This window comes from Columba livia, chromosome 27, assembly GCF_036013475.1.
Source record: "Columba livia isolate bColLiv1 breed racing homer chromosome 27, bColLiv1.pat.W.v2, whole genome shotgun sequence".
Classification (NCBI taxonomy): Eukaryota; Metazoa; Chordata; class Aves; order Columbiformes; family Columbidae; genus Columba; species Columba livia.
In genome coordinates, this window is record NC_088628.1 from 2,387,700 (window position 1) to 2,415,502 (window position 27,803).

At 55.7% G+C, this 27,803-nt stretch overlaps 1 protein-coding gene across 5 annotated transcripts; it reads left to right on the forward strand.

The window, feature by feature from the left end:
* Positions 1-1,197: 1,197 nt before the first annotated feature.
* On the forward strand, positions 1,198-27,803 carry LINGO3 (leucine rich repeat and Ig domain containing 3). 5 transcript variants are annotated; one of them, XM_065042272.1, is made up of 3 exons: positions 1,198-1,222; positions 17,067-17,170; positions 23,425-27,803. In XM_065042272.1, the coding sequence occupies exon 3, from the start codon at positions 23,459-23,461 to the stop codon at positions 25,274-25,276; it is 1,818 nt and encodes a 605-aa protein (XP_064898344.1). In that variant the 5' UTR covers positions 1,198-1,222; positions 17,067-17,170; positions 23,425-23,458; the 3' UTR covers positions 25,277-27,803. The 5 variants fall into 5 exon arrangements, with proteins under 5 accessions (XP_064898344.1, XP_021145343.2, XP_064898345.1 ...); XM_021289668.2 differs by lacking the exon at positions 1,198-1,222 and adding an exon at positions 9,282-10,062; XM_065042273.1 differs by lacking the exon at positions 1,198-1,222 and adding an exon at positions 10,297-10,320.

Here is a 27,803-nt window from a genome sequence, read left to right on the forward strand (position 1 = left end):
GAGCACTTGTAGGTCGTCAGTCTGACTTTGGACTTGGCTGTTTCTGCATGAACCTTCTCCTTCCACATGGATCCTACAGAGGTCCCTGGTTCAGTGCAAGAATTGAGCAAAGGGTTATTTTAGGGCCTGGAAAGGCAGGTTGGGATCAGAAGGTTCTGGAGTGACTTTGCCTGGAGCAAGTCACAGTATCTGAAGCTTCAAAGAGCAATAACTCCTCCAAATGTGAGCATAAAAACAGGAATAGCTTGGGGTGTTTGGCTCTCTCGCTCGGAGCCTGCCTGCGGGCTGTGTCTGATGGCACGACTGCCTTCAGCTGTGTTTGTGTGTGTATCAGCTTGGACTGACAATGCTCCAGCTGTTAAAAATAACTGTGGCATCCTGCAGCCTTTAAACCCCTCCCTGACACCCTAAGCTTGGCTTTCCCCATACAGATCTGTACAGAGAGCTGTCACTGGCTCTTTGTACCTCTGTTTCAGTGGGATGTGTCCTGCACTGGGCAGAGCTGTTTTTCTGCCAGGTTAGAACAGTTATTTCTGTACCATCAATGTGCATGAGCAGTCCTGAGTCATGAAGCTCAAGTATTTATAAAGCTGCTCAACATACTTCCCTATGGCAGTGTCTCTTTAAATGCAGGTATGGCTCTTACCTGGCACTATCTGCCACTGCAATAGCACTGGTTTCATTACTGCTGAATAATAGCAAGATTTTTCTGAAGCTTGATAAAAGGAGATGATATTGCCACGCATGGATATTATATTGTGTTCTGCATTAATTCAGTTGCTCTCCCATTCTCTGCAGCCAGCACTCTCAAAGCAGAGATTAATAAAACATCCTTTAGTGGCATGTAGCTAGGTAAGGGCTTTTTCTGAAGTCTGTGCAGGCTTTTCCTGCTTGCTCCTTAGCTCTAGTAGCACTGGGTGTGGAGATAAAGAGGAGGCTTTGCTCATTGTCTGGGTGCCAGGCTGCAGAGCAATTATGCCTTACAATATAGTGAGGGAACAACTATAGCATTAAACCTGGCTCTTAGAGCTCACCTGCAAATTAATTCTGTGCACACCTGTCTGCAATGAGGGGCATGCCTGAAGCTTCCCAGAGTCTTAAGCTCTAATTTAGAAAGAAGAGACCTCCTCAGATGAGTGTGGAAGAAGCAAACGGCTTGGTGGAGTGAGAACTGGCTGCAGAGCTGCTTTATGCAAAGGTCAACACCTTTAATCCAGCCCAGGTAGGTACATGGTGCATGTTTGTACTGTTGGTGAGGGTGAAAAGGAGGGAGACGATGGTCACGCTGCTGCTGGCGTGTGAAGGCTCAGCTCCGAGAGGGGCGGCCGATTGCCTCCAACGTGCCTGAATGAGCTGCCCTAAATACCTGCTTGCACGTGGCCTTTGTCTAGTTACAGCAGAATCAGTCTTGTACATCCCAAAAATACACACTCGTGGCTAAAAGGCTGTTTGGGGAGGGGTTGGTGGTGCTGCAGCCAGCGTGTTCACTGGGATATGATTTTTACAGAACCTGGTGCTTTTTGAGGACTTGGCCTCTCTCGGGAGGGATGAGAGATTCTGTCCTTTTGCCAGAAGGCAGAAGTGCATTAGCTAAGCCCAGCTTTTGTGTGGTCACCCCTTGCCCTTCCCCGGGTGTCAGGAGTGGGGTGGAGGGGTGGCTGTGGTGAGAAGCAGGTGGAGGGTTGTGTTGGTTCCCTCCTTCCCCTACCCTGAGTACAGGGCCATCACCAATGCTGCTAGAAGCAGAGCCATCGCCTAGAAGGTGCACAGTTTCCAGGCCAGATATTTTTGGCTCTTGTGTGCTCTGAATGTCGAAGTTTTCCAAAGGCCTTGAGCCAATATTTGTGCTGCTGCTCTTGTTGTAGTCTCCTGAACCAGAGCCAAGCTGTTGGTCACAGTCGGGTGGCACGGAGAAACTGGTGCTGTGCTGGATGCCAACGCTGGGCTGGCGTCCAGTTGGGAGATAGAGTTGAGGCCCAGAGACTTTGATTGCATGTCCTGCCGTGATGGAAAAGTCGTGAGACCCAGCAGGCCAGACCCCCACGCTAATGGCCATGTTCGGCTGAGATGGGAAATGAGCTGAACCTCCCCTGTGGTGACTGTGGTATGTGTCTTTCTAGGTAAACCCCCAGTGAAAGCTCCTGAAAACAAAGATGGGAAGGAGAGTGTGCTGCAGGCATTAATATGCACATACATTAGGTGTGTGACTCACACAAGAAAGAGTAATTTTCAGGTCCTATTAGCTTCATCCATGTACTCTCCAAAACTCTCTCTATTTATTCAGATTTGACTTAAGATGCTGCAAGATATTAGCTTAGAAAAATGGGAGGTGACAGGGAAGGAGGAGAGCCAAGGACAACTCCCATCCCAACCCCATGGAGGTCGGGAGGGATGAGGTCCTTGCCAGCAAGCTGATCTTCAAGTTGAGCCAAGGAAGGTTTAGACTGGATGTTGGGAGAAATCTCTTCCTGGAAAGGGACTTTGGGCATTGGAACAGGCTGCCCAGGGCAGTGCTGGAGTCACCATCCCTGGAGGGCTGGACAGACAGACATGAGGTTCTCAGGACATGGGGCAGGGACAGGGCTGGGTTATGGGTGGACCCCATGATCTTGAGGGGCTTTTCCAACCGAAATGACTCTATGGTTCTATCCCCTGGTGCCTGTGCTCTAGAGGTGGCTCCAGGTCTGGGGTGCACAGGGGCATGAAGGGACCAAGGGTTGCACCAAGTTTCTTGGCCGGTGCCCTGGCTTTGTGCACATGGGAAGAGGCACCTGCAGCTTCAGCCCAGGCCATGCATCTCTCAAATGCAAGCAGCCCAGAGATGGGTGTCCTCCCAACAGCCATGCATCATTCATGCATGAGTGCTCCCTATCTGATAAATCAGAAAGACAAGACACAAAGGGGCTTTTAATTATAGAAACAATTACCAAGGATAATGACAGCAGTGGTGTGATGGATTACTGTTACTCCTAAAGTTTAATAGAGCTTTAGTAGTTTTTGTCAGATGTGGAAAGCTATGAGACAATGTTTCCTTGGGTGTTTGATTAAGCATTTCTGCTCCTGCCTCTCATTTGCAATGAGGTATGTTTGAGGGCTTCCAGCAGATGCAGGGGTTTGGCTGGATGGAGCTTCTGTGAGATTTGTTATGGGAAGGGACAGGGCTGAGCGAGGTGATGTTGCCCAGGGGGAGTCACTGAGGTGGGACAGCTTGGCTCAGTGTCACCAGCCATTGCTCAATGTGGAGCCCCCAGGCTTGTGTGATGTGAGGACAGATGCTCTTCCCCACAAAGCAAGTCCCTTCACAGCTCCCAGGTGAGGGCAGTGCCTCCTATACATGGCATTAGCATTCAGTGCACCTGGGGCTTTCTGAGACAAGGATCAGGTGCTCACTAACCAGATAAGGATTTGGGTTGGAGGGACCTTCCCAGCTCCCCTAGTGCCCCCACTGCCATGAGCAGGGACATCATCCTCATCCACCACCTCTCTGGCCAACCTGGGCCAGGCTCTTACCACCTTCAGGGCCAACAATTTCTTCCTATTCCCAGGCTCAGAGAACCCCCCCAGCCTCCTTTTCTGCCTCACAGCAGCCTGGTGAGCCAGGCACAGGGCTGCCCTGCCTGGGCTCCAAGTTAATCTGCTTAGAAGACGCTGACAGAGCCAAGGACTCGGGAAAATGCACGAGTCGTCAGGAGTCGCTCTTTGCCTGCAGCTCCGATTATCCCCCTGCCAAGGCGGCTGCCGGGGCAGCGCGGCTGGAGCTGACGGCAGCTGCCAGCGAACACCCGCGGCAGCGGGGACACAAATGCAGAGTGACAGGAGGGCGAGAGCCATGCTGGGGACAGGGGGTGGCTGGAGCTGTCACCAGAGAGGTGAGGTGGAGCAAACTGTGCTAGCAAACAAATGGAGCTGCCCTTCCTCCTCCCTTCTGCGGGATGCTGCAGCTCCCAGCAGTGGAAAACACAGGTGACATGGGTGCTGGTGTGGTCCAGAGTGGTGTGACCTGGGACCTTGGCCATGGGTGCTGCAGGGAGAGGAGAGCGTTATCCTGCAGGAGCTGTGTCCTGGCCTTGACACCTGCCTCACATAACTGAGGTCACATCTGGAATTTTGTGTCCAGTTCAGGGGCAATGGGCACAGACTGAAGTGCAGGAGGTTCCATCTGAATCTGAGGAGAAACTTCTTTGCTCTGATACATGTGAATATTGGGAAGATGGAGAAAATTGTGAGGCTTGGCGCCTCGCTGTGGTGTGACCATGAAGAAGGACTGGGAAGGGCATGTCCTCACACACAACTGCACATGCTTGTGCACACTTTCATCACACGGATCACAGAATTGTTTTGGTTGGAAAAGCCCCTCAAGATCATGGAGTCCAACTGTTAACCCAGCCCCATGTCCCTGAGAACCTCATCTCTGTCTGTCCAACCCTCCAGGGATGATGAGCAGCAATTCATCTGCAATGGCCCCATCTCCAACTGGGAACCAGCACCTCCCGGAGCTGTGAGCAGACACAGCCATGGCTTGAGCTGATGGATTGAGGAGAACCTGGTCTATCTGAATTAAGCATGAAGACAGATGTCAGGGTCATGGGGGCTTGGGTTGGAAAAGGCACAGGGGACAGTTTTTGTCTAGCGGGTACAAATGGCATGTTTGTCGTCCCTGGCACCGCAGTGCCTGGAATCCTAATCGCCTGCAAAGCAGCTCTAATGATATTTGAAAATGAGCTCGGAGCTGCCGGGAGGGATTCGATGCTGTGCTCAGATAAAGGCAGGCAGGACGCGCGCGGAGGGGGGCGAGGAGCCGGGGGCGAGGAGCGCGTTTCGCACGATGCAGCTGAGTGAAGGGAAATGTGGGCTGAATTTCATCAGGAGCAATTTCCTAGCGGGGAGGGAGCGAGCAGGCAGCGGAGCAGCCGCCCCCAGCTCTCCAACAGTGAGGAGCGCTGGATCCCACGGGGCACGGCTCCAGCATGGATCCCTGAGCTTGTGCAGCGATGGAGAGGTGATGTTGGACCCTTCCAGAAGCCACCAGTGCCTGTGCTGTGCAAAGAGAGGAGGTGTTATAAAACACCATCTTCAAAAAGCTGCTGTGCTGATGCTGTTCCTCACCCCTTCTCCTGCCTGTCTGCATCGAGAGGGCTGTGGTGCCCGGGGGCATCCTAGTCCATGTCTCAGCCAGTTCTGCTGGTGCTGCCATGTTCCCTCCCCTCTGTCCTGTACATGAGCAGAGTCCCAGGGGCTCCACGGCGTGGGGGGACCATGGCCTGGACACGCAGCAGCATTCGGGGCTGTGAACCAGGACAAGGAATGGGAAGAAAATCACTGCATCTGCCACCTCCAACCATGGCCAATGTTTTGAGAAGGGACACGTACTGCCTGTTTGCTCTGGAGGGAAGGCACTGCTCCGTGTCCTGAGAACCTCATCTCTGCTCAACCCTCCAGGGATGGTGACTCCACCACTGCCCTGGGCAGCCTGTTCCAACACCCAATTCCACTTTCCAGGAAGAAATCTTTCCTAACATCCAATCTATACCTCCCCTGGTGCAACTTGTGGTCATTTCCTCTCATCCTATGACTTTGTCCTCCTTTGGACATGGAATTGGGGGTGCTGGTTTTGGGGACTGTTGAGCCTGCAAAGCTCCCCCAAAGGTAAGTGGCTCTGGTGCCTGATGGCTCTGCAAAACTGAGCCATAAACCTTAAAAAAGGGGTTGGGGAAAACCCTCCTTCTGTGGGAGTTTTTTGCCTTGGGCTAACTTCACTGCCAGAAGGGACCCCCTGACCCTGCCGTGGCGAAAGGGCTCGTTGGGGGTTGTTAAAGGCAGCCAAGTGCCGGCTCTTGCCATCTCTCTGTCACTCGAACCCTGGCAGTCGGAGTTGGGAAAGGTCCCTCTCCTTCCTGCTCAGATTAAAACCTTTCACCTGATGGCGTTTCTGCTGGGGACAGCTCGGAACAGCAGGTGCTTGGCCAGAGAAACTTTCATTGTAGTTACCAAATATTTATTAAAAGTAACCAGGCTTAGTCATTGGCTCAGGCTGTGTTTGCAGAGCAGGTACCTATGGCCGGTGCTTTGTAGGTAAATAGGCGGGTGAGATGTCTTCCCCCAGGGGTTCGTGCTCTGCAGCAGATCAAAACCATGGACACAGGAACATCAGGGTCAGGGCAGATCGAGCTGGAGGAGAAGGCTTTTGTTGGGGGAACAACGTGGCTCCATGCAGAGGAGGTCACACAAGGTGCTTGTGGTGTGGTAGTGACCTTGTCCTGTGCTCCCCAAGCCCCAGGAGTGGGGGCGGTGGGTCACGTCCCTCTGTCTGCATGAGTGACAAGGGTCAGGGAGGCTGCATTTTGGGGTGTCAGTGGGGGGACCTGGCCGGAGCGAGTACATGGAACCTCCCAGCCAGGCAGTCATGGAGTGAGAGTCACAGAACCACTTTGGTTGGAAAAGACCCTCAAAATCATCAAATCCAACCATAACCCACCCTGGCACTGCCCCGTGTCCTGAGAACCTCATGTCCTTCTGTCCAGCCCTCCAGGGATGGTGACTCCAGCACTGCCCTGGGCAGCCTGTTCCAATGCCCCACAGCCCTTTGGAGAAGAAATTGTTCCCCACATCCAACCTCAACCTCCCCTGGCGCAACTTGAGGCCATTTCCTCTGCTCCTGGCGCTTGTTCCTGGGGAGCAGAGCCCGACCCCCCTGGCTCCAAGCTCCTTTCAGGCAGTTCAGAGATCAGAAGGTCTCCCCTCAGCTCCTGTTCTCCAGCTGAACCCCCAGGTCCCTCAGCCGCTCCCATCACACTTGTGCTCCAGCCCCTCACCAGCTCCGTTCCCTTCTCTAGACTCTCTCCAGCACCTCAAGGGCTTTCTTGGTGTGAGGTCCCATCCTGGTGGGTCCCTGGAATAGTGTCACTCCCAGTCAGGAACCCACAGATGGAGCAGGGCCCCTACTGCCCTTCTAGCCAGAGAAGGGGACAGCATGGGGTGGTGTCCCCTGGGCACCCAGGGCCTTCCTGCCTCTGGCCATGTGGTGTCACTCTCCAGTTGGGTTTGGGTTTCAGAAGCCTCCAACCAGCACATCCACCTGGGGGGGTATTGGGTAATAACCCCCTGCCTGTGCGCCAGGAGCGATCAGACACCCAGAGAAGAGGCACCAGGGGTACAAGTTCCAGGGCTGGTGCTGTCCTCAGTCCCTGTGGCTCGGCTGGCTCTGGTGCAGGGACATCTGGGGCTGGGGGTGTCTGGGCTGCCCTCCAGCCACATCCTGGGGCTGGAACCTCACCAAGTGAGGACAAGGACGAGCTCCTTGGCATCCCCAGCCCTCAGAACATCAGGCCAGCCCTCCCTGAGAGGGTTTTAAAAAAGTACAGATATTCTTAGAGACATGGTTTGGTGCCAGAGTCAGGCTGTGGTTGGACTTGATGATCTTAAGGGTCACTTCCAACCAAAATGATTCTACAATTCCAAAGGGATGCTCACTGGGCTCCCCAGCCTCTCGATTTCTGCAAGATCAAACACCGGCTCCTCCTGGATCCGCCATGGGGACTGCGAGCCATCGGTGGCTCCTTTGAGGAGTCAATCGACGTTTCCATCAGTCAGAATTAACGGCCACCAAAAGCCTATAGTCATCGCATGGCTCCCGCTGCCGCATCCTTAGGGGAGGGAATCACGGGCTGTCACTGGCAGAGCCAAGTGCCACGTGTGAGCTGGCGGGACCAGCGTGGCCAGCAGCACCGGGGCTGGCACAGGTCCCCGGAGAGCCAGGGGGAACCCTGGACCCAGCGCCCAGCAGGAAAAGCTCCCGCACTCCACTGTGAGAAGGCAAAGTGGGGGGACAAATAAGTTTATTCCTCTGTTTGTTGGATATTTTTTTCCCCTTAGCACGTTTCAGCCAAAAACTCTTTGAGATTTTGAGCGTGTGCCAGAGCAGCTGTGATTATTTTTTTTTTATTTCTCTCTCTTTTATTTTTTTTTAAATCATTTTGCTGAGTCTGTGTGAAAATGCCCCAGAAAGCAGTAAAACTTGTCAAGATGCTCGCAGTGCTGGCTTGCTCAGAACAACACCCCCGAAGGCAGAGACCCCCCAAAACCCCAGCCCCAGGGCCCTGCAACTTCTGTGCTCCCCCCCAGGGACATCTCAAGAGGAGGAGGTGACATTCGTGCTCCACTCTGGTCGCAGGGGACAGCTGTGATGCAGGTGGCCCTGCTGTGTCCCCGGTCCTGATCCTGAGCAAGAGGCAGAGTTTGGAGTGATGTGTTTTCTGGGTCCCCATCCTCATTTTGTGGGACACACACACTGTTTTGTGCAGGGCCAGGCTCTCAGGGCAGGGGTGACAGATGGGGCTACAGTCCAGGAGACCTAAGGAGGAGACCAGGTCCCATCCGAACACCCCAAATGCCACAGCCCCTCGCAGGTAGGAGGCTCCAGCTGCACAGATGACAAGGGACCCGTGGCCCAGCCTGTCCCTCATATTCCGCCCTAAGGTCCTTTTTGATTAGTGCTCATATTGAAGCCAATTTGAATTAATTGGAGAGCAAGACCTATGGACACGCTTCATGGGCCCCTTGGGGAAGCAGAGCTGTTTACCTGGCACCTTTGCCTTCTGCATCTTTGTCCTGTTCTTTCATTAGAGCCCAAAGTGATGCTAAAGGAGCATCAAAGCTAATAGGAGGAGGTGGTGACTGGGGGGCATCGGGTGGGGAGCAAGGCCGAGCTAAAGCCCGCGTCACAGGCTTTACTCACAACCAGCCTCATCCTGGTCAAATCACTTCTCTTGGTTTCCCCCAAAGTAAAATAATGGCATGAAGGGGAAACAGTGAGACATAAATAATTTGGTTTTCTGGTAGGAGGCTTTGGGAGGGGTAAGGGACAAGGTGGCCCACTCCACCCTGGGCTCCCCCCCTGTATTGCCAGCACTCTGCCCCCCAAAATCAACTCTAACCTTGGCCAGAAGGCACGAAAGCATCAGACAAAATCAGATCAGCACTTGGCTCCCAGAGATGAAAGCAAGAGCCGTATGGATGAAACAATTCCCCCTGTCCCTTGATTAATAACAAGGCAGACCTGCAGAGTGAGGGCGGGGGGGATGCTGTTTAATTGACTTTATGTTTTTGAAACAGCAGCTTAATGACTAGGTTTAAATTAGCCAGCATCACCTTTTCATCCTGGGGAATTGAAATGAAACATGGATTGCTCCGGCATGCCCTCCCCCTCACACCAGCCTCTTAAAAACACATCTCCAACTAAAGCAGTTGCATTTCTCACGCTTGGATTTTCCATCTTTTATTAAGCAGATAAATTGTTATTGTTTAAAACAGCAATTAAATTCCTCCACACCCATGTAAATCTCCCAGTTTTAACTTCAGATCCAGGGATGAGGCTGAGGAGGAAACTCAAATGGGAAAGCCCAAGATGCTTGTGCCTGCAATGAAGTTATAAATCCACATCCTGGAGCAAACGAGCAGTAGGAGGCAGCCAGAAATCTCCATCAGCAGAGGCACTGGGCTGCAGCAAGGGATGGAAGTTGCAAGTGGAACCGATAAGACACTGAAGCCGGGAGAACTGTTGGCATCTCTGGCAGCATCCTGCACTAACGGAGCCAGTTCAGGCAAGAGCATCTACTAGGGGAGCCTGTGGCACTACACAAGCCTGCAATTCAGCGCTGCGCCCTGCTCCTCAACCATGATTTCTTCCCTCAGTTTCCCCATCTGTAAAATGGAGGACATGCTGCCAAACCCTGCCTGAAAACCGCTGTCAGATGCAGAAAATGTAACTGAATTGCTGAGGCGATGCTCATCGGCTGTCACGCAACAGATCAAGGGCACGGGACACTCTGCTTCGGCGGCTCATGTCCCCTGAGCCCTGTGGCCAGCAATGCTAAAGCCAGCCCAGACCAAGCATCGACGGACAGAGAAAAGCAACAATTCTGCCCTGAAAGGATGTCAGCCCTAAGGAGGGGATTGGCCTCTCCCATCCTCAAAGCCTAATGAACCAAATCATCCACGTTTGTGGGAGGCTTTAGCAGGGGTGGAGAGGGGTAAGGAGAGAGCTCCAAGGAGGAATGGCTGATGGTGAGTGCTGTCTGTGGGATGTGGGTGCTGGTGGGGGGCACCACACTATGGCTCAGAGAATTTGGCATCTTCCTGGCCGTGCTGTGGCTGCCTGTGAATGTGGCATTGCTGTGAGGGACAGCAGAGCCCACTGTGGGGCCACGAATGGGGGGCTGTACTTTTTCCTGGTGTTATGGTGCTGTTCGTGCCCTGTTTGTCCCAGTTCCCATGTTGGATGGGGGTGAAATGGCTGTGTTGGCCCATGATCACGTCTGTGGGGTAAGTCCCCAGTACAAAGAGGGGGTTTGCAGTGAGGTGGGCAGCCGGACCCTGTCCCAGGGCAGGTGATGTGGGGTAGGGGAGGATGCAAGCAGGCTGCTGTGGGGCTGGGGGAGCCCAGGCAGGGTGGCATGGGGTAGGGTCCCCATGCAGGGTGGCATGGAGGTACCTGAGCGTGTGTGAGGCTGGGGGTATAAGGTTTGCTGGCATGGGGTCGAGGCTCCAAGCAGGGTAGCTCGGAACGGAGGGACGCCAGGCTGGCCGGGGAGACCCCTCCCCTTTGGACACGGCGGAGCAGGTGAGGGACCCTGCGTTTCTCCGCCGGTTCTGCCCGCTCCCCGGCGGCAGCGCAGCCCGGGGCCGCGCATCGTGCCTGTCCCCGTCCCTCCCCCGCGCTCCCGGGGCGGCGCGGCCCGGCGGGGGGCGCGGGGGGCGGCTCCCACGGCCGCTCCGCCGCCGCCGTTCGGCCGAGGCGCGGCGGGGAGCGGCGCCGGGGCCGGGTCGGGGCCGGGGTCCGTCCGGAGCCGCCGCGCCGCCCCCGGGGCTGCGGCTCTGCCCGCACCGCGCCATGGGCAGCCCGGGCGCCGGAGCCGAGCGGTGAGTGCGGGGTCCCGGGGGCGGTGGGGGGAACGGGGAAGCGCCGCCGGCCGTGCCACGCCGGACCCAACCGGACCCGTGGGCCGGGGAAGGAAGAGCCCGGCGGACGCACACGTGGGGGCGGGGGGCGACCGCGCGGCCCCCTGGGGCCACCGTCCTCCCCATGCCCCCGGCTCTGCCCGGCCGGTGCCCCCGCCCGGGGCCGCCAGGCCCCTCCGCTCCCCGCAGCCTCCGGCCGGTGCCCGGGCCGGGGGACTCAGCCCCGGCCGGGGGGGCTGCGCTCTTGCCCCCACCGGGGATTTAAACGGCCTCAAGCCGGCGCAGGGCAGCACCGGGAGCTCCAGCGTGAACCTGCCCGGCTCCCTCCCTCCCGCTCGGCCCCGGCGCTATGGAGGGGCTGGTACCTGCAGTCTCCCCGCGGCCAGGGCTGGAGCCGCCGCTCGCAGCCCCTGGAGCCTTTTCCTGGCAGCCCTGAGCGGCTCTGAACGCAGCCCGGCGGCAGGAAGGGTCTTCCCCCATCTCGCATCACTCCTGTTTTCCCCCCAGTCCTGCAGGTTCTTGCTCCTCGCCACCCCGGGGCCCTGCCTGCCCCCATCTCTCAGCATCCTTGTTTTTAGGGCTAAGCGAATTCTTCTCTCAAAAATCCCAGGGTTGGTTTAAATGCAAATGTTACCGAGGTTGTGTTTCTCGGGGAAATGGAGCAGGCAGCAATCACAGCATACACCGTTCCTATCATTCTGGAATAGCAGCCTGCCTCTTCCTACTCCAGATCCCGAGTACTTTTGTGCCAGTTTCTTAATCCACTTGCAAAGCGGATTGAGCTAAAACCTGACAAAAGGTGCTCTAATTCCCGTGGTGTTTGCGCAAGGCAGCGACTGCAGAAGAGCAGCTGCTCTTTAAATTCGTGCCCAGCCTTACCCTGAGATATGAGGTTTTGGGAAGGAGAGAAGAGCAAACAGGAGAGAAGATAACAGAAGCAGGCGGAGCGCCTGCAAAATAGATCAAGAGCTGCTGGGTGCGTGGATCTGCAGCCTGGCAGCACCCAGAGTGCGAGCACGTCCCTTCGGAGCAAAGAGCATCCGCTGGGCCAGCCCAAGAGGCTGGACCCTGGGGATGGGGACACTTGGTGGCACGGTGAGGACCAGCCTGGGCCCTTCAAGTTGCTCCCACTTGCTGCTGGGTTTTGTGGTGTGGTCTCGGCTGCCGCCGCGGTGCCACCCGCTCTCACCCCGGCAGGCGCTGGGTTACCCAGGTCCAGCCCCGCTGTCAGGGAGACACCATGAGAGAACCACATCCAGAGTGGGGAAGTTCCCGCATGTCTCTCTGAATCAAATCACAAGGAACTAAAACACAACTGAAAAAGCAGAGTTGCCCAGCAGGTCCCAGTGAGCCGAACAGCTGCTGGGTGCAATATATTCATGTGTGTCTTTAAAGCCGGGGTCAGATTGTGCTGCTGGCTTTAAAAATGCAGAAATGCAGGTGGTGAGCCTCATGATAACCCCTTGGTAAAGGGAGGGGTCTTGGGGCTTTGCGCCCCAAAGCTCTGCTCTTCACTCATCCCTTACGCTGCAGGATGGAGACTGGGGATAAGGTTCATGGGGGCACGGCAAGAAACGTGGCGTGCGTCCTTTAAATGGGAGAATAACTCAAAATGTGTTGGGGAGCTGCCAGTTTGACAGCCTGGGATTGATCTGGTTCAATTTGAGCTAATGTATTTATCATTGGTGTTTCTGTGGCACTCGTTAAGGCGGAGGGGAGGGAGCAGAGCTGCTGCCTCTTGCTGCTGGGTGAGTTTTGGCCAGAGCAGCTGAGGGAGGTGGTTTGTTATCCCACCAATATTTCTTATGGTTTCCAGATGTCTCAAAAATCCCACTTGGATGTCCGCAGCATTTCCCAAGCCCCTGGTCCTTGGCTGAGCTGAGCTCAGGGAAAGATGCTCTCAAACACAGCCATGCCCAGCAAAAAAGCCAGAGGAGCGCCCGAGGAACAAGGAGCAGATGTTCCCACCGGCACAGGGAAGCAGGAGTCAAACAGTATCATATGAGAGATGCTTTTTGGCTTAAACACGAGCAGATTTTTCTTTTATCCTACCTGCTGAGCAAGGGGCTGTGGGTGGTGACAGAGAGGGGACACATCCCGGGCACAGCGGATCGTGCGCCGCCTCTCCTGCCACTGGACCCAGCCCTTCCCAGGGGCTGCACTTGTGCTGATCCTTCTCTGAAGATAGCAGGGCCGGGGGCTTTTTTCCTAAATTTTTGGGGTTTTTTTAGTGTTTTAAGCTCAGGAATGTCTACTGTTATTAGCTGAGTTAATCCTGCATCGCAAGATAACACATCCCTTGCTCCGAGGCCCAAACCTAATCACTGCGCTTTCCCTCCGAGCAACAGCACAGGCCCGAATTAAGCATCGAATTTGAAGCCCAATGGTACAGACAAACAAGAGCGCCCAGCTGTAGCTTGGCGTTTAAAGGCTTTAAATTAACGCTGTTGGCATCTATGGAGCCTTTTCAACTTCTGTTTGTCGGTTGCTGCTGTTTGGCCCCCGAGCATCCCGCCGGGGAGCGGGTGGCCCCCTCTGCTCACAGACGTGGGGATCTGAAGCTGCCATAAGGCAGAGGAGCTGGGCTGCTCCGGCGGATATGAGCCACGTCGCTGCCGTGCTCACATCCCCGGGATGGGAGCGAGCTGTTGCTGTAGCCCTAGAAATAACGTCAGGAATGTAAAGCACACGGGTGGGTGCGTTTTCCGTGGGCAGCGGTAATTCCCGCAATGCCGCCTCACTGGGAGCCCAGGTGGGATGTCTGTCACCAGCATCTCCCCAGCACCGAATCATGCATGTCGGAGCTAAAGGACGTGGGGACCCAGTGAGCTTGTCCCTGGCTGTGCTGACTCACCCAGTGGCTATAAAAAGCCCCAGCGTGTTGTCCCGTGCCTCAGTTTCCCTGTCTGTAAGTGGATGGAGTCTGGAGGCCTGGCTTTGTGGGTTGATGTACTCTCTTAGGCGGCCGAACTCCTGCTGCCCATCTGTGTCTGCAGCTGTGGGGCAACCACTGAATTGTGTGAGAAGGGCGGCGGGGGCATCGCAGCATCTCTCCCATCCCCAGGCGGGAGGTGATGCCAGAGCCCCAAGGGCTGTTTTGTGAGTCCTGGAAAAACACCAAAATGAACAGGCGAGGGCAGAGATGTTCAGAACAGAGATCTGAGAGGAGATGAAGGAAAGCAATAAAACCCGCGAGAGCGTTTGCAAAAGATGCCGAGAGCCACTCCGGCTCACCGGCTGTGGTAGGGAAATTGATTTGGCTTCAGGTGTTATCGGTTGACTTTATCTTTGAAGTTTATGTAGGGTTTACCTTGCAAGACAAATTTTTCGTGCCACCATGAGCTTTGCTGCACTTTGCAGCCCCATCCATCATACGAGTTTTGTTTTGTTTTGTTTTAAAAAGCTGTGTCCCAGCTTTTAACGGCTCAGACCCAGAGTGCTGGGGCTTCTCATTCAGCTCCTGATGTGGCAGCCAAAATAGCAGCGGCCACATACCGTAGTGGCGAGGAACAAGTGTCGCCAAGAATTAAAATGACAGATCCCAGCGTCGAGGTCTCCGAGGGTTTGCGCTTTATTAAGCAACAGTGAGTTCATAGGGAAGGACTTTTACCCCAAGCACTGGTTGTGTGTACAAGAAAAGAGAACCAGGGACTATATTTGGGTTCAGCTGTGTGATGGGGAGACGGGCCCAGGGGGGGTGATCTGGGTGTCCTCAGCCCCATCCCTGCAGAACCTGGGGGGTGTTTGGAGGGAGCAGGGACCAGGCGATGGGAACAGCTCAGCTTGGAGATGCTGAAGGGGGACAGACTTTTGAGCAGAGCCTGTTGCAATAGGACAAGGGGTGATGGTTTTAAACTAAAGGAGGGAGATTCAGGCTGGACATGAGGAAGGAATTGTTGGCCCTGAGGGTGGTGAGAGCCTGGCCCAGGTTGGCCAGAGAGGGGGTAGTTGAACCATCCCTGGAGGGACCTGTGTGGTCCTCGTGTGGTTCCCCCTTCCTAAAATGTGGTTTCATGATGATGAGGTTATTTAATAGATCAATGTTTTATCTCTTTGCCTTAGGGTCTCCCTTTTACTGCCACCCCCTCCTATTAAAAATTCATTTTTTCTCCCAGATACTGTTGCTAGAGGGAGATGGGGAGAAATAAAGGAGGTTTCGGAGGAGGGAAAGTGTTTAATAGAAACTGAACAGAAGAAACATTTGAAGCAAATATTGTCTCTCCCTCCTGCTGCCCTGGGCGCGTTTGATCCCAAGCACTGCCCGTCACGTCGCAGGATCCCAGTGCTCCTGGTGCTTTTGTGGGACGTGGGGTGAGCCCGGGCGGTGGGGACGCGATGAGCGTGGTCCTCGCGATGCTCCTCACGATGCTCCTCACAATGCTCTTGCGGGTCAGCACACGGCAGGGTGTGCAGAGCAGCATCCTCATTGCTGATCGAGAATCCCATCCAAACCGTATCAGCCAGGTCTCTGCAGTGACTCTTGTCTATAGATACGATAAAGCTTGAAATGAGGCGAGTGGTTTGTTTCCCCTTGGGAGGGCTGGAGCTCTGTGGCCTGCCTGCTGTTTCAGACCCGGTCTTGACGGTGTACGGGCGCAAACCGGGAGGGCGGTTGGTGCTTCTGGCCTCTTTTTGCAGAGGGTCACCCGGTCTGACCTTCCCCGTGCTCGGGGACAGCTTGGCACCAACTCTTTGATATTGCCAGAATGAGCTATTTTGTATTTTTCCATTTAAATCTCATTTGAAGGCAAGTCCATCTGGTTCCCTCCGTGCTGCCAGAGGGAAAGGCTGCTCTCAGGTCAGCGTTCTCCGGGGCATCTCCTCGCTGGGGACCCAGGAGAGGTCCTGCAGTCACGACCTCTGACTCTTCTCCTTTCCATCACAGCAGCAAGGAGGGATGGAGGAGGGCCCCCGTAATTAGACACTAATTGGAGATGGAAAACGAGCAGGACCCTGCAATTGCAAACCAAAGCTGAAGTGACATAAATAACATCTAAATTGTGACCTTTTTCCATAAACAGGAGTATTAACTGAGTGTGACAAATGAAGCAGGGGGGAAAAATACTGTTTTCATTAGTCCACGTGCCAAGGGCTTGCTCAGCCCCGCACCAACATCTGACAACCTCTGGAAATTCAGGATGAAGTTGCTTGCTCTTGCAGTGGCAAACGGGGTTGTGATCTGATAGATTGGCCTCATCCATCACTGGATGCGCTTCTGACGTAGCCACCAGGTTTGGACGCTTTCCCCCATGGATTTGCCCCGAGGTTCTCGCTGGGTCACGGCCATTGCTGCCCCATGGGTCACAGTTCATGGGGGGACACAGCAGAACCGTCCCCGGTGCAGGGACCGCTCGGTGCTGGGACCTATGGATGCCGGCTGGATGCTGCTTGGCTGCCTCCATCTCAGTGTCTTTCCACTTTCCCAAGACTTTAAGAAATAAGTCTTTTTCCCTCTGTTTTTAACACCTCTGCCCCATCTCTCCTTTTCTCTTCCTGGGGTGATTCTGGCTGTGTCCCCCCTTGAAGCTGGGAGACTCTGTGTCTGTGCTGCATTGCTGTGATGGATGGGTGGTGCTGAATTTTACCTCTTTCCCCAATGGTTTTCTGAATTTTCCCATGCACTTTTGCAGCAAGATGCTCAGCATGTCACCGAGAGGGGACTTCACTGAGGATTTCCAATGAACAGGCTGTGACACCCCCTACAAGATAAAGGGTGGCCAGGGAGTCTGTAACAGCAGCATCTCTGTGTGGGTGTAGCTGAACAGGACCCGGGTGGGACCATTTGTGGTCCATTAACCAGGAGGAGCTGGTTTTCCCCTGAAAAGGGAGCTATTTAAATTCCCTCTTTCTTTGTTACAGGCAAATTAAATGTGATCCAGAGAGCTCAAAATGCTTTAGCAAAAGTAGCAAATCATATATATATATATATAACTAGGCAAGCTGCAGTTGTCAGGGCACACGTGGAGCTGGAGCAACACTAGGGGTGCTCCCCCTCTCTAGGAGGTGCCTGCATGCCACGTCCTCGTGCTTTGGGGCATTTATTTGGGATTTCTGTGCTGGACACTGTGGAAAAGTGCTTGACGGTTGTCTCCTTGTGCTGTTTTGTCCAGAAGAGCCAAGGCTGTCTGTGTCGGACACTTTGCCATTTAAACATCCCAGCTCTCAGATGCCACAGCGGATCCAGATGTCGCTGCGGCCCCAGACCTGCAGAACGGTGAGTGTTCCCCAGGGTTGTTGGGACTCAGCACCACCGCTGCCCTTGCCCCGCATGGGGTTTGTGTGCTGGAATGCTTGAAATCCAGCTCATTTTTAGCTCCTGGCCATCCCTGCGTGGTGGCATCACCTCCTTCCTCATCCCCTCAAGCCAGAGGTTTATCCCATGTAAGAGCTGAGCAATCTCCTGTCTGTTGCCGCAATCCCAAAATGAGCAAGAAGTGACTCAAGTGGAGACGTGATGCAAAGCTCAGGGACATTAAGCTCTGGTACTTGCTCCGAGGTTGCGTGAAGAGCAGCAGTTCAGGGTCTGGGCAGGTTTTATGAGATTTGGGAGCCCACCAGCTCCGTCCCAGGAGATGAGCTCTAGAGGCTTCGCCCTTGCTCTGCTCTCGAGATGCCAGACAGGGAGTTAAGTGATATGTCCCCTTCTCGCCCTGCCACAGAGGCTTCTGACTTTTGGGAACCTCTTTGGGGCTGCAGATGGGTAAGGAGATGCTCTCCTGGTCCCTCAGCCACAGCTGATGCCCTGAAGCTGTTGCTCTGGGGACCGACGCCAGCGCGTCGCTCTCCAAATGTCACCGCTCGCTGCAATCTGCAGCATGGAGCATCTACAGCTGGACCCCCCGAGGCCCATCCAGCCCCCTCCAAAATCTGAGGGGAGATGCTGGGAGGGATGTGATCTCCGTGGGGCTCAGGCAGGGCTGGGATGGGTCCCTGTCCCCCTCCTCTCGTGGGGGTTCATCACAGTGGTGGTTTGGCCTCGCTCCTGCCTGGCAGGATGAGGTATAGATTGCAATGTCAAACGTTATTTCACCCTGTAATGGCATTTTGCTTTCTTTGCTCCCTGCTCCTATGATCATAATTGAGATGGCAATAAAATTTCCAATGCCGCAGCTGTAGACAGGTCTTAAAAAATGTATTGAGCCCCGGACTGATGCTGAGCAGAGCTGCGGGGCGGAGGGAAGGCTGTGGCTCCGTGCTCCCCGCACCTGGGATTCCCATTCTAAACAGGGTTTCCAGCAGACTGGGGGCTCCGTATCTGCACCTCTCCCCCCGCTGCACCCGCAGAGGTTTCCTCGCAGAGCTACGAGCTCGTTTTTCTGCAGGAGGCTGAGCAGTCCTGCTGGGACCGGGTTGTTTTCCATCCATGGCTGCCTCTCCCGCCCTGTCCTCAGAGCAGACATCTGTCTGTCAGTCTGGCCTGTCAGCCTGTTCATCCTGCCCAGGAGTCCAGCCATCCGCTCGAATTAGAGCCTCCCGACTGATACATTGCCCTCCCGAGGTGCGGTGCTGCGGGCTGGCAGCAGCTTGTGCTGGGCTCCAGGTTCCCCCTCCGGAGGGCACCCCTGTACCCCCACCATGGGAACGACCCCCAGGAACAGGGTCTGTTCTGAGCACCGAGTCTGGAAAAGGCTGTTGTTTTATCCGGGAGCTTCGGAGAGGTGGCCAGGACTGAGCTGGCTTAGAATAGAATCACAGATGGTTTGTGTTGCAGGGACCTTCCCAGCTCCCCAGTGCCCCCCCTGCCATGAGCAGGGACATCTTCACCAGCTCAGGTTGCTCAGAGCCCCGTCCAGCCTGGCCTGGGATGTCTCCAGGGATGGTTCATCTACCCCCTCTCTGGCCAACCTGGGCCAGGCTCTCACCACCCTCAGGGCCAACAATTCCTTCCTCATGTCCAGCCTGAATCTCCCTCCTTTAGTTTAAAACCATCACCCCTTGTCCTGTCGCAACAGGCCCTGCTTAAAAGTCTGTCCCCATCTTTCTTTTAAGTCCAGAAAGGCCACACTAAGGTCTCCCTGGAGCTTCTCTTCTCCAGCTGGACACCCCAGCTCTCTCAGCCTGTCCTCCCAGCAGAGCTGTTCCAGCCTCGGGTCATTTCTGGGGCTGCTCTGGCCCCTCTCCAGCAGGTCCATTTTGTGCAGCACCCAGCGCTGCTGACAACTGGGCTTGTGGGTGCCACCGCGGTCCAGGTAAGGGGTTAAGAGCAGACTTGACCATCAAAAGTCCAACACTGGCAAATGAAGGCATCGATCACAGTGTGATTTATGTGCCAGCCCCACCGAGGGGCTCAGGCCAGCATCACCAAGATGCTGAGCTTAATGAACGACCCAATCTATCGTGCACTGGCATGCTGGAGCGGGTGGGCAAGCGAGGTGGTTTGCTGGGGCACAACCTGCGGGCAGGAGCTGCAGCTCGGGCTGCAGTGATGTCCTCGGCCGGTGACATGGGGACTGCTGTGCCAGGAGCCGCGGCTGCATGGGGGCTGGGGGGTGGCTGTACCAGCCCCGCGCTCTGCACGCCCCCCGGCAGCGTCATCCATCAGCTTTCTGAAAGGTGGCTAATTACAGCGTATGCTTTTCTGTTATGATTATTAATCATCCTGCTCCTGTACTTCATTTATTACGGAGCTGCCTGGGTTAGAGGAGCGAAGGCGCAGGGTCCCTTCATGTGACGGGGTGGCAGGTGTTCCCTGCTGCTCAGGAGCCGTTGTTCCCCTGTGCTCCGGCAGGTACTGAAGCTGCTGAGATCTGGATCAGGTTTATCCTTGGCTGGTGTTTCCCAGGAGCAGTTGAGATTCAGATCTGACTGGAGGAAAAGGTGGTTAAATGCAACTGCTTGTGTTGAAATAAGAGCATAGCACCCACTTGTCCTGCTCCCCTTTCCCAAACACTCGTTATAGAGGAGTTATTCACCTTGGTAGAGATGCTCATGGAATATTAAATACCTCCCCGAAGCCCCTGTTGCTGATGCGCCTTGTCCCCTAGTACGTGCAGTGACCTTTTCGAAATGCTGTACGTTGTGGTCGTATCTAAATGTCTTCTCTCCTGGGAGCATCTTGTGGAGATAGAGATTCAGACGTGATGTCTATCAAGAAGAAGAGCAGATTGTGGCCAATCTGTGGCTGCCTGCGCAGTATTGCCTGGGCCACGTGCTCAAGAATCAGGAGGTTATCTCTAAAAATAAGCGGTGGCTTCTTTCAAGTTGTCTCCTTGGCATCTTAGCTCATTAGGGAATCCTCATTTCTGGGTTTTGCAGCATTTGTGAGGGTTGGGAGTTTCCACGTGGGAGAAAAGTGGAGAGTCCTGTGGTTGTGGCTGTTGAGGACTCGGGATGGGGTCATGGAGTGGGAAGATGGATCCATGAAGACATCAGTCATGGCTTTTGCTGGGTAGAACCTCCATACGGAGCCTGATGGGTGCCCTCCTGGTGCCCACCCGGCCGCTCGACTCTCTCCAGCTCCCCCTGCCCCAATCTGGCTTTGCTGGAGGATGAACTGACCCAGAAAAACATCCTCTGGATGCCCCAAGAGCGGCAGAGCCGGAAGGATTTCTTTCCCAGCCAGGCTCTGGTGGGATTAGGAATAACTCTCTGATGGATCATTCTCCATTAGGGCCGGTGATTGATTTTTCTTCTGTCCTCCCCCCAGCTCTTTTCTCCTCTCCCTGTTTCAGCTGGGTTATTCTCATGCTCAGTTTGCTAATTGCTTCATCACTAGAGCCTCGTCAGAGCGAGGACATCATTTCTGCCTCTAAATTTATGCCTCCTCTCTGATTTAATCTCCTCCATGCCCCAGCATAAACTGGGTTGTTTCTGCTGCCCTAATCAGAGGGGAAAATCTTCTGGTGTCACCCTGAAGCCAGGGGAGGTCCTGGGGATGCCCTGTCAGAGGTTTAATTGGATATTAGGGAAGTATTAGGAACAATTTCTTCCCCAAAGGGCTGTGGGGCATTGGAACAGGCTGCCCAGGGCAGTGCTGGAGTCACCATCCCTGGAGGGTTGGACAGACGGACATGAGGTTCTCAGGGACGTGGGGCAGTGCATTGGGCTTTCCTGGCTCGTTCCCTGGCCCTGCATGCAGCAGGTGTGTTATTTTTAAAAATAAATTAAATGCAAAGAGTCTCTATCTAGGCCTTCAACTAGAGTCTTAATTGGCCTCGGTCCCCAGGGACCAGATGAGCCCCAGAGAACGATGAGCTGTCGGAGTAATGAGCTATTAATAAATGGCACCGCTCAGCTCTGCCTGGGATGGGTGGGGACTGGGGGTCCCTGTTGTCACTGCAGCTGGGGTGGCTTCTGCAGGATGTCCCGGAGCCGGCAGAGGGGCAGAGCCACCTCAGCTCCCTGCTCCAGAGCTCATGTCTGCCTGGGTTTGCTGGGAGGGGGTTCAGCCAGTGCCCGTTAATCCCCCCATGGGGTTTGCTGAGGGTGTCGGGGCTGTGCTGGCTCCAGCGGAGCACCCGTGGTGGGGTGAGGGACAGCAGGGACGGGTGATGCTCTGCCCTGGCTGCTCCCGCTCCCCAGCTGCTGGTAAAACAACGCCAGCAGGTTCGTACCTTTGCTTAGAGGATCAAGTGGCTGAAGTAGTAACCAAACGTGGAGTCCGGTTACCCTGGGCTCATCCATAATGAACGCGGCAGAGCCAGAGCTCGCGGCCTGCCTGGGCACAGCGGCCATGGGCGGCAAAGGGGCCAGAACCCGCGCCCCCCCAAACCCCTCGTGGGGAGGCAACGATGGGCACGGTGAGTGTGTGAGAGTGTTAGCCGGGCAGCGATGCCTGGTCATATTTATTTAGCATAGAGGCATTAAAATAATAAATGTCACAATAAATAGGAGAGGTTTTTTTTTCCCGTGGGTTTGTAGGTTGCTCCTGGAGCATCCTTCTCAGCCAGGCAGAGCGGAGCAGAGCCTTCTGAACTGGGGGGACCGAGCGAAACTGTCACCTGCCCTCACCCCAGAGCCAGCTCATGTTCCTGAGGCCACCAGCCAGGCAGAGCAAGCGCAAAATGGCTCTTGGCACGGCTGCGAGCAGCCTCCTTGAAGGCAGAGGCTGCCAAGCAGGTCCGTCCCCGCTCCGCTGTCCAGGTGGCACTTAGGGACCCCCAGCTGCTGGACACGGGAGGAAGGGGCTGCGACACATGGCAGGGACAGCAGTGGGGTCTCCAGTCCCACCCCACTGTTCCCCAGCAAGAAAAGCTGATGCTCCATCCCCCCTGGCTGTTAATCCCCTCCCTGCGGTTCTATGAAGAATGATAACACTTCCCTCTCGGTTTGATTCTTTGGAAGGAAAAAGGGAAATGTGGCAATATTAAGACACACACCAAAAAAAAAAAAAAAAAAAGTCTCAAAAAGATAATCTGCTGTGGCTCCCAAATGGCACTGAGCAATGGGTTTATTGCCAGAGAATTTCTCAGCTTGGATAATGGGATCAGTGTGGGAAATTAGCTGTGGAGGTGCGGTGGCAGCCTGACAGATTTGGGGTGCAGAAGGGGATAGGGAGCGGGGAAGGGGACGCAGAGAAAAGGGAAAGCGGCAGCGAAGTGCTAATCCCCGGAAAGGAGGGCAGCCGGGGGGCCGCGCCCGCAGGGTCGGTGTTAATCCCTCCTCTGCCAAGACTGTGCCCGCAGTGCCTTAATCTCTGCTCTGAGAGGGCGGCACTGGGGACAGGAGGACCCGTCCCTACGTGCAGCACCGAGCGTCCCCCGTCCTGCGGGACCTCACAAGCCTGGGGTTTGGGAATGATTTGTGCTACTGGGTAAGATGTTGCTGCAGAGGGGATGTGGCATCCCACCCGTGTCATGATTTTGCGAGGCCTCTGGGTGCATGTCTTTGCTCCTACAGTGCCCTGGGTGGGGGTCTGTGTCCCCTTTGTCCCAGGATGCTCATGCTCACTGTCCCCTATGCCTGCATAGACACCATGAGCGGCTGTGAGCGGCTGGGGGGCCAAGGCTGAGATGTGGGTCTGCAGCCACACCTCCTCCCACGAATCTCTCCCCCTGCCTCAGTTTCCCTGCTCTCCTAACAGTGCCTGCAGGCTGTGAGGCTTGTTTACCCCAGATTTGCACAGGACACGATCACCAGGTGGCATGTTAGATCCCGAGGAGGGGTCCAAAGGGCTTCTGGTGGGGCTGGGACTTTATCAGCACCACTGGCCGTGGTTTGGGGAGTGATTTTCAGCCTCAGCCTACGGGTGGTTGGTCTGGGGCTGGGCAGGACTTTGTCAGCCCCCTTGGGCTCACTGCTGACTCCATGAGGGTGGTGAAACACTGACCCAGGTTGGCTGGAGAGGTGGTGGATGAACCATCCCTGGACACATCCCAGGCCAGGCTGACAGGGCTCTGAGCAACCTGAGCTGGTGAAGATGTCCCTGCTCATGGCAGGGGGGGCACTGGAGGAGCTGGGAAGGGCCCTTCAACACAAACCCTTCTGTGATTCTGTGATTTTATGACCCCACATTTCTTTCCCTTCCAGGCGCATGGGAGAATGGTAGTGAGCCCCTAAGACCATGCTCTACACAATGACATGGTGGCTCCTGGTCCTGGTCCTCCACCTGGTCCTCCTGAGCCCCCCGGGGGTGGCAGCCTGTCCTGCCCGCTGCGAGTGTGCCCCGCAGATCAAGTCGGTGGTGTGTCACCGCAAGCGGCTCACCTCCATCCCCGAGGGCATCCCCACTGAGACCAAGATTCTGGAGCTCAACAAGAACCGAATCCGCTGCCTGAACCCAGGGGACCTCTCCCCGTACCCGCTACTGGAGGAGCTGGATTTCAGCGAGAACATCATCTCCAATGTGGAGCCGGGAGCCTTCAGCAACCTGTTCAACCTGCAGACCTTGCGGCTGCGGGGGAACCAGCTCAAGCTCATCCCCCCAGGGGTCTTCACCAAGCTGACCAACCTCACCCTCCTGGACATCAGCGAGAACAAACTTGTCATCCTGCTGGACTACATGTTCCAGGACCTGCGAAACCTGAAGAGCCTGGAGGTGGGTGATAACGACTTGGTGTACATCTCCCAGCGCGCCTTCTCGGGCCTGCTCGGCCTGGAGCAGCTGACCATCGAGAAGTGCAACCTGACCTCCATCTCGGCCGAGTCGCTCTCCTACCTCCAGAACCTGGAAGTGCTGCGGCTCCGGCACCTCAGCATCTCTGCGCTGGAGGACCAAAACTTCAAGAAGCTCTACAACCTCCTGCAGCTGGAGATCGACAACTGGCCCCTGCTGGAAGACGTCTCCCCCACCAGCTTCCAGGGCCTGAACCTCACTTCACTCTCCATCACCTACACCAACATCACAGCCGTGCCCGCTGCTGCCTTGAGGAACCTGGTGTACCTGCGGTACCTGAACCTGTCCTACAACCCCATTAGCACTGTGCTGAAGGGCTCCTTCAAAGACCTCATCCGGCTCCAGGAGCTCCACATTGTGGGCGCTCTCTTGGTGTCTGTGGAGCCACAGGCTTTCTCCGGCCTCAGACAAATCCGGCTGCTCAACCTCTCTAGCAACTTTCTCTCCACGCTGGAGGAGAGCACCTTCCACTCCGTCAACACGCTGGAGACGCTGCGGGTGGACAGGAACCCCCTGGCCTGCGACTGCCGCCTGCTCTGGATCCTGCAGCGGCGGAAGACGCTCAACTTCGACGGGCAGCAGCCCATGTGCTCCTCACCGCCTGAAATCCAGGGCAATGCCCTGCGCGACTTCCCGGACTCGGTGCTCTTCGAGTACTTCACCTGCCAGAAGCCCAAGATCAGGGATCGGAAGCTGCAGCATGTGACGGCGCGGGAGGGACAGTCCGTGTCCTTCCTGTGCCGGGCAGACGGGGAGCCCGACCCCTCCATTGCCTGGGTGTCGCCCCAGCACCGCATGATCACCACTCGCAGCACAGGGCGGGCGACCGTGCTGCCCGGGGGCACCCTGGAGATCCGCTTCGCCCAGGTGCAGGACAGTGGCACCTACATCTGCATCGCCAGCAACGCCGGCGGCAACGACACCTACTTCGCCACCCTGACGGTGAAGGGGCGGCCGGCTGACGGCTCCCGCTTTGCCAACAGAACTTTGTACCTCAGCGAGTTCAACGACACCTCCCACAATGACACGCAAGTCTTCTTGAAGTTTACGTTGGACCTCAAGACCATCCTGGTCTCCACGGCCATGGGCTGCATCACCTTCCTGGGTGTCGTGCTCTTCTGCTTCCTCCTCCTCTTCGTCTGGAGCCGGGGCCGGGGGCAGCACAAGAACAACTTCTCGGTGGAGTATTCCTTCCGCAAGGTGGATGGTCCCACCACCACCACCGGCCAAGGAGGAGCCAGGAAGTTCAACATGAAGATGATCTGAGCATCTCCCAGAGGAGAACCGTTCACTGCCCGGCCCCAGGCAGGGCTGCAGTGGGATGGGGCTGGGGGGTGTGGGAGCACCGGTGGCACCTGGGGCTGGCAGCGGGACCTCGCTGTGCTGGGGTGCAGCCAGAGGTGACAGGAGGATCAGAACTACATGGACCTCACGGTCAGGGAGTGATGGCCCCACTGTCCCACCCCACAGTGAGCCCTCGGGGTGCGATGGCTCAGGGGCTGTCCCGGCTCCAGGGGCTCCCAATGTAGCCAACAGTTTTGCTACCAACTATGCATTTCTCCAACCAAGAGATCAGCAGTACTTGGGCCTGGGAAAGAGAAAACAACTTCCTACTTTATTCCCCATTGCCCTTTTTTTTTAAGGGACTCTCCAAAAACTTTCCTGGTGGTTGTTTATGGTTCTTGTCTTTCCTTGTTGATTTTGGTTTTTTTTTCAGTCCAACAATTTTATTTTTTTAAAAAATGAATTTCCAAGAGAAAAGTCTTCCAGGGCGATGCAGGACTGGGGTGCCCGGGGAGGTTGTGCTGAGCTGGGGGTCACCCCCAGCCCCTTGGCAAAGCCAGACCACCCAGGGCACGGCCATGCCTTGAGAGCTTCTCATCAGCAGATTTAAGATGTGGCATCTGCAGACATGGATGCCTGGGGACAATCCTGCACAAGCAATAATAACCCATCCAAGGCCAGGCTCTGAGGAGCTGCAAGCAAGAAAAAGGGGGAAAAAAGGCAAAATGAGGCCAAAGTCATTAAATTCAGGAAGAGCAGCCCCCGAATGGTAATGGGCCACATCTTTGCATCTGCCCAAGCTGCCATGGCAGCAATGGGATGAAGGGATGGGGAGATCAAGATTCATATGAGTGCAAAAGGCATTTTTGTGTCCATTTTCTTGGGCTTGCCAAAGTCTGCGGGAGAGCAGGAGCCGGCTCGTCCTGGCCAGAGAGACCATGCAGTCCAGGGAACAAGAGGAGAGAGTTTGGAACGAGCAGCTCAAGAACCGACGGCAAAAGCAAATGCTGGGAGAAGCTCCTGGCTGGCATGTCTGATTCCTGGCTGGCACGTCCATCTCCTGGCTGGCACATCAGTCTCCTGGCTGCTACGTCAATCTCCTGGCTGGCATGTCTGTCTCCTGGCCGGTACGTCCATCTTTTGGCTGGCACGTCCATCTCTTGGCCAGCACGTCCATCGCATCCACCTGGATCCAGCACCCTGCAGCAGGGACACCGTAGGTCCATGTCCCGAAGTGCTGGGCAGCACTGGCTTGGACTGGGGCCTCAGGGTTTTGGGTGGGAGAAGGAGCACAGCTGGAACAGCTGGAAGGGAAGATCCTGGATGGGATAGATGTCCCGGGGAGCCCATCGCTTCCTCCTCATCCTCCCACCATGTGGACCCCAGGGGTTGCTGCAGGTCCCACCTCAGTCCCCGTTCCTGCAGGCACCTGAATGGGCACGGCCTCCCGGGCACCCCCACAAGTGAGAGCGGCTGCTTGGGTTGCCCCCCGAGCCCTCTCCTGCTGCTCCCACCCTGTTCTTGCACCCATGTGTGCTGGGTGCCCCCCAGCTGAGTCCCAAGGGGGAGAGGGGTAAAGGAGCTGGGGGTTCAAAACCCTCCTCCCCGAGGTGGTCCCTGCGCTTCCAGGATCGGGCCCCCCATTTTAGAAGGGGAGGTGCTGCCCCTCCCTCCCTTCCCACCCCTGCCATGGGTCCAGCCGTTGCCGCAGCACCTTCCCATGGCCGGTGCCACCAGTCCCCGAGCCGTGCATGCCGTGTCGTACCAGGATCCCACTGGTGTCACCCCTTGTTTGGTGTCTGGGGGGTTTTACCTGGGGGGTTGGGAAGGGGTCAGGGGGTCAGGGACAGCCCCCCCGCAGCCGGGAACAGAGGCAAGTTTGGGCAGCGCAGCCCTGACTCAGTTTTATATATAACAAGCATGTGAAATGTATTTGCGGGGGAAAAAGAAAAAAAAAAGGGGGGGGAATTTTGTGGCTTGTTTGGTTTTTTCCCCCTTTTCATTCTCCTTGTGGCTCAAGTAAGAAAAGCTGGAGTCAGGGAGGGAGCCTGACCTGGTCCAGCCCACTGCAAACCCAAGAGTGTCCCGGGGTTCAGGCAGATGTTAAACCCCCAGAATTCAATTTAGGGTGATCATCCCTCTCAGAAAACCAGCAGGAAAACCCAGACTGGGAGAACTGGGGGGCTGGAGGTCGGGTGGAGCTGGAAGCACAGCAGGGAAGGACCCTTGTGATGCCAAAGAGCAGTGGTTTAGTGACATTGAAAGAACCTTGTTAAAAGATTAAATTCACCTACATGTGCCAAACAAAGTGGAAGGAAATCTCCCAAGTTTAAAGCAGCAATGGCTGGAAACTCAGCAGCGGGTCAGTGCAGTGCCCGGTGGGGCTTGGGATTTGCAGCCCATCACCTGCTCACCGCCCTGCAAACCCGGAATAACCGACGCTAAACCAACTTTCAGAGGGTACTAAGGTCCATATTAATCACTAATAAATTATTAATGCACGTGTTAA

Coding starts and splice junctions, on each gene's coding strand:
- LINGO3 (XM_065042272.1), top strand. CDS start 23,459: ATGCTCTACACAATGACATGGTGGCTCCTGGTCCTGGTCCTCCACCTG.